This window comes from Chrysoperla carnea, chromosome 5 (genome assembly GCF_905475395.1).
Source record: "Chrysoperla carnea chromosome 5, inChrCarn1.1, whole genome shotgun sequence".
Lineage (NCBI taxonomy): Eukaryota > Metazoa > Arthropoda > Insecta > Neuroptera > Chrysopidae > Chrysoperla > Chrysoperla carnea.
The window spans coordinates 24,323,829-24,330,116 of NC_058341.1; the positions used below are offsets into that span (position 1 = coordinate 24,323,829).

At 28.3% G+C, this 6,288-nt stretch overlaps 1 protein-coding gene across 1 annotated transcript; it reads right to left on the reverse strand.

Moving 5' to 3' along the window:
- Positions 1 to 1,493: 1,493 nt before the first annotated feature.
- On the reverse strand, positions 1,494 to 5,867 carry LOC123301068 (cytochrome P450 4c21-like). Its single transcript, XM_044883796.1, has 10 exons — positions 5,675 to 5,867; positions 5,124 to 5,324; positions 4,998 to 5,068; positions 4,880 to 4,919; positions 4,167 to 4,233; positions 3,421 to 3,547; positions 2,696 to 2,881; positions 2,011 to 2,245; positions 1,764 to 1,943; positions 1,494 to 1,701 (listed from the first exon to the last, which is right to left on the reverse strand). The coding sequence occupies exons 1-10, from the start codon at positions 5,865 to 5,867 to the stop codon at positions 1,541 to 1,543; spliced, it is 1,461 nt and encodes a 486-aa protein (XP_044739731.1). The 3' UTR covers positions 1,494 to 1,540.
- Positions 5,868 to 6,288: the final 421 nt, after the last annotated feature.

Sequence of the window (6,288 nt, forward strand, 5' to 3'; positions counted from 1 at the left end):
ATAAATGGTTAGCTTTTATCTAAGAGTTCAAAGCTATGTTTTAATAATGTTTTCAATAATTTAAAAAAACATTTCTTAGACCAAATAAATTTGATGTCAAAACATATAAACCGGAATTTCTGGTTAGCTTTTCAACACTAAAGTTACAAGAGTTATTAAATTTTACCGTTAAATGGCATCAAAAACATCTTCAAGTTTCGCTTATATCGCTTTATGAACTTTACGTGTGTTGCTTTTAATCTTTTATATAGTTGGTATTGAATGCGATACATTAAACAAGTAAAAAAGAAACTCGATTCAACTTCCTCCCAAGAGGTAACAGTCGAATAAGCATCAAATCATCCCCTGATCTAATGAAGTATACATGTATATGATTTGCATACTAAATTGATCTATGCAAAAATTTTGCACGCATATAGAGATATGTTTTTACATAGAGTGTTTTTTTAGAGGGAAACAGTGAAATACATAAAATATTGTGGTAAGTACCACGACCGCGATTGGTTTCAAAGCATTAACCAGGATTTTTTGATCAATTAATCGAACAGCTAGGCAAATAATATCAATAAAAAGACCGGCGAATAAGTATCGTCTTTCAAGGGGTAGTTTTAATTTTAAGCGAAATTATTTGTATGTATACCTATATCTTTTGATTGTATTATCATTTTGAGTTTAAACACAATATTATTAATTTGCCAAAAACAGTTCTGCACGCAATGAAATCTATAGGTGTGACTTTAATTTTTGATTTGAGTTGTTTTTTCAACAGGTATTAGCTAGATTTATATGAAAGTATGTACTTCATAAACGAAGCAGGTAAAATGTATATGTTAAAAATTATCAGTGATACGTTACCGATTGTTCTCGTTCGATTTAGTACAATTCAATAAATATATACCAGATACCTTGTAATCATGATCAACATGTATTTTTCGTATACTATACTTCACCATTAATTTTTTTTCGAATATTTTCGAAAGTATCGAAAACCTGCAAATTTTCAACTCTCTATCATTTATAGTTTTGGAGAAAATGGACACCAACAGTTTGTCCTAATTTGTGAAAACAATTTTTTCCATTTCGTCATTTTCGTAAACATTGACGTTTACGAAAAAAATTTTCAAACAAAATTTGTTAAATTTTTTATAAAGAAAAAAAATTTTTGGACTTAAACTTTTGTTCTGTCTCTAACGGTTTACAAGACGGGCCCTATGAACCCAGGATCTAATTGATTGATTGATTGATTGAACCTAGATATACATTACATATATACAAGGTATAATAAACCGAAGTAAGTTATTTTAAATTTTATTTAGTATATATATAATTGAACAAATATTTCCAGATTTGTTGAAATAATCTTCCAATTTTCCCAAATTTTGTTGGCAATCCTATAGGAATGAGTGTAAAAATGAAATAAAAACATATACAAATTTATAAATTAAAGAAATTATTATTTCACAAAAACAGATCAATAGACATTATTCCGTTAAAATAAATGTTCTTGATTATATTAAATAACAATTCATTGGTTTTACCTTTATCGTGGTGTTACTCGCACTTGATATCCACCTATTATTTTTATAGTTATTTCAAGCTCGTATCTTATTTCACTAAGATCTTTTATGTCTGTATGAAACTCATATCGACTTAATAGTGACGCTAATGTTAGTTTCATAAATATCCATGTATATCTGTCTCCTAATAACATTTAAAAGTAATTAAATTAGTTTTTAAAGTTTCTGATTAATTAAAATTCGTACCAATGCAATTTCTTGGACCCCCGCCAAATGGTATGAACGCATAAGGATGATGATTTTTTATATTTTCAGGTGAAAAACGATTCGGATTAAATTTGAGAGGATTTTTCCAATATTTCTCATTTCGATGCACACAAAATATTGGGAATCCAATATTTATTCCTTTTGGAATTCTATAAGACTCTAAAATGAATAAATCTATTAACATGCTGATGAAATATTTTAAAAAATCAATGTATTCTTTAATTACCAATATCAATATCATCTGCTAATTGCCTTGCGATTATTGGTACTGGGGGAAATAATCTCATTGTTTCTTTGATTACCATTTCCATATATTTAAAGTTTGGCAAATCGATGAAATCGATTTTGTTTCGATTATTTAGTACTTCAAACAGTTCATCACATACTTTTTTCTGTTCGTCCTTATGCAAAGCCAAAAGAAGTAAAACCATGCTAATTGATTTAGAAACGGTTTCAAAACCCTGAAACAATAAGTGTTCTCGAAAAAAGTTCTCATTAAAGAATGGCTGAGGACGTCGGGAATACACTGTATATATTTAAGGGTGTAATCACTATATTGCGAGCGTAGTAAGCTCTGACGCTGCAACTGGAATCCTTCCCCTCATTTCCACATCCCCTTTGCAATCTCTTAATAGTCTGCCTATTTTTACCGCAATAATAATTTTTCGTAACCAATATAAAAGAAACCAAGGCGTGTAAAAAATCGGATTTTTTCTGTGTATTCGCTTAGTTTCCTTGATATTGTTATTAGTTCCGAACCTATATTGAAAAACTTTTTGAGGTATACGTGAAAAAGCATAAGAGCTCCCTGAGGGAATCAAGAAGCCAAGCCTTATATCATAGTTCAATTTTAAATCAAACTGACTTTGGAAATGAGCTTACTTGGAAAAACACGAAAACTCTAAACTTACTGCCATAATTATGAAATTAATATCAGCCTCAAATTGAGCATCAGTAAAATCTGGATTGTTTCTGGTAAAATCCATCATATAATCTAACAAAGGTTTTTTATACGTATTTTTAATAGCTGCTTTAAAATCCATTAAATTGTTGTTTATGTTTTCATTGTTGTATTTATTTCGTTTCTCGGAAATGACCTAAAAAGTAAGTTCCTATTTCATAATAACACGCTTATTTTTACAAAAGGCCCCGCAATATTTAATAGGAAAATGGCCTTCTGTAAAATTTTTTCTAGCCAACCTTAAAATGTTCTTTGGATGAATCTGATCAAAAGCTATCACGGCCATAAAAATTTTTAACCAGAAGTATTCGATCTACGGACGATCAAAGCTTCGAATATATAATAGTTTTAGTATATGACCAGTAAATAGGTTTCTTTGCAACTTTTTCAAACTACTCCCAAAATGTTCTTCAGGTCGATCTTATCTAAATCTCTCACGGCCATAAAACTTTTTAACGGGTAGTTTTGGAACTACGTGCAATTAAAGCTACACGTACATTATAGTTATATAGCTCGTAGCTCGAAAATTACGCGTTAAAAAATTTTGTGGCCGTGAGAGCTTTTGATCGCATTGATCCAAAGAATATTTTAGATTGGATTGGAAAAAGTTTCACAGTAAGCCATTTTCCTTTATAAGATTGCGTGGTTCTTTATCTAAGTCTTTTAACAACATACCTTCCTCGCTACTGACCATACAATATCTTTATATTCCATCGCCTGTTTGTAATCTTGTGTTAATTTGTAAATCATATCAGGATATATTAACGGATTGAATAATCTTCGTATCATTATATCAAACGATCTTATATAAAATAAATAGAGTCAAAATCGTAGTTATTGAAATAAATACCACGATACTCGAAAATTGTATATTGAGAAATTTTATTTAAAAAATATAATTAAAAAACATACAACAGACTTAGATTTCGCTAAATATCGATATTTTGATGGCAATGCAGTCATTGCCAGTAGCTAAATTTATTCATATAACACATTACAAACAAAGTTAAAACGAAATATGTAAAACATTACCAACAAATTACCGTAACACTTAAAATAAAATAAAATACAAAAATTATCACAAAATTGAAAAAATAAATTTTCTCAAAGGCACCAAACTTTTCACAAGAAATTATTTTGATGGGTTGGTTTTATTATAAAATAATTCTCATCGGTTAAAACGAACTTAGCGAACACACCCATTTCACAAACGGTACCAAATTTGTATCTATCTCACAGATATTAATTACGTTCGATAATACTAATGGGGATAGCATCCCGCCTTTTCATATTAAAACTTATGATCATCCTAACCGTAACCAAAAAGTCGGGTTTCCTCCCAAAAATTCCATTTACGACATTGCATTTTGGTTAAGATCATTGTAATAAATATATAATTTAATATTTTTTTATAAGTTTACCTGTGCAAAGCTTCAAAATAACTTGAATCTCCTTCATGTGAATTTATATCTACACCCATACTTGATGCTGAAATATTGTGTAATACAGTCAGACAATAGATAAAAAGACTTCGAAGTATTTCGATCTCTGTCATTAACAAGATCATAAGTCTTTGTTTATTAGGATAGGGAAGAATATTGTAAATTGAATATAGTGAATGTCTTGGATCATGACAGAGTTAGCTTACCAGGACAAACGAGTCTATTTGCCCTTATTGACCAGTAATTTCTCATGTCATGTTTTTTATGTTTGTGAAAGACACATCTGGGTAGAGGTGCAAAAAAAATGTTACTGATTCTAGAATTACGAATAATTTTCAAAATATTACTATATGATAAACGGCAGTAAAATTTATTTTCTTTTAAGTTAACAAATCGAGAAATTCTATTATCGTACGTCGGATCCAGAACCTCCAATGAAGAATTGATGATTGATTCCCTATCCCTCTTACTAGATTATTCCAAATAAATTCATTACTTAGTCTAAGAGCCAAATTAGGGTCAACCTCCACCAGTCTGTTTTCCGAATGAAAGTAATTTTTTATGAAATACTCACAAATATTACTGTAATGGATTTTGAACTACTTTTAGTGAAAATGCCAAGATTAAATATTTTGGATTTTTTTTTGGACTTTTGGTCTACTCGTCTACTCGTTTTGGTCTACTATACTTACCACAAACAGAATCCAATGTTGTTTTTGATAAAATTGCATTAATATCAAAAGTGTTTTCTTTATTTAATTCTTTATCTAATACTTCTGTTAATATATTGATTTTTTCTTCAAATATTTTGAAATATGATTTTAATATTGGTACAGTAAAACCTTTGACGATAATATTTCGACTTCGTTTCCATTGTGGGACTAAAATGAGTTCATGATTAATTAAAAACTTAAATTGCTACTTTTATTTTTTTACCTCTTGCTATTATTAGTGAATTTCTAGCAATAATTTTTGTTATTAATTTCATTATCCAACCCTTTTCTAATGCATTTTGATTATTTAACACTTCTTGTATAATTTTTGGCTCGGATACTATTACTATTGGGACAGGACCAAGCCATAATCGACATAGTTGATTATATTTTGTAAAAATTTTGACCATTACATTAGATATTTCTGAAATTAAATGTATTATTATAGTTAAGACTTACGAAAACATTCGTTAATTTAAGCACCATGCTTGAATTCTCAAAGTAAGGAATGGTTAAAAATCTAAGATATAAATAATAGAAGGATTTTATAATTTAAAAAAATTTTATTTTTTATAAACTCGGATAAAAAAAAAATTTAACTGATATCCCTGCTTAAAATTGACCGACCAATCTAAGACACTCAAGATGAAGACAACTTCAAGATGAAGACAACTTCTGTCGCATTTATGATTAATTAAGATTAATCATCGCATTAAGAATCTGTTACAATTATTTTTTTATAAATATACAAATTACATAGATTCATTTTTTTACCTTCATGAGAACCTCTAAGTAATAAACCATTCCCAATAACTGGATAGGCAGGTGGTCCAGGTATTTTTAGCACATAATAACACATTCGGAAATAATTTGAGAAATACACACATAGTAGAATAATAATCGAAATGATTAGCCTCACTAAAACACTATTTGTAATAAAACTTAAAATCAATGAAATAGACATCATTGTTAACTGTGCACAAATAGAAATATTATTTGAAACACGAAAATTTTATATTATTAAAATTAATAATTTGCATAAAAATAGAGTAATAATTAAAGTAATTATTATTTTAAGGATGTTCATTCACCAACCTGTTTTGCTATGTTCGTTCATAGGAAAACAGTGTGTAAATTTTTAATAATTTTAAATTGATAGAAAATTTTTGAAATTCTGTTGAAAGTTTTAATAATTATTAGTTGGCAAAAGATTCAAGCCTAGATATCAATATTATTTTTGAGAAATATCGATTACTTAAAATTCAACGAAATTAATTCGATAACTGTATATTTTTTCTTTCTTAAATCATTCAAAATCATTTATACTTTTATATTATCATAATTTTTGTTATTTGCCTATTAACAAGTCTCATGAATAAATTTCGATT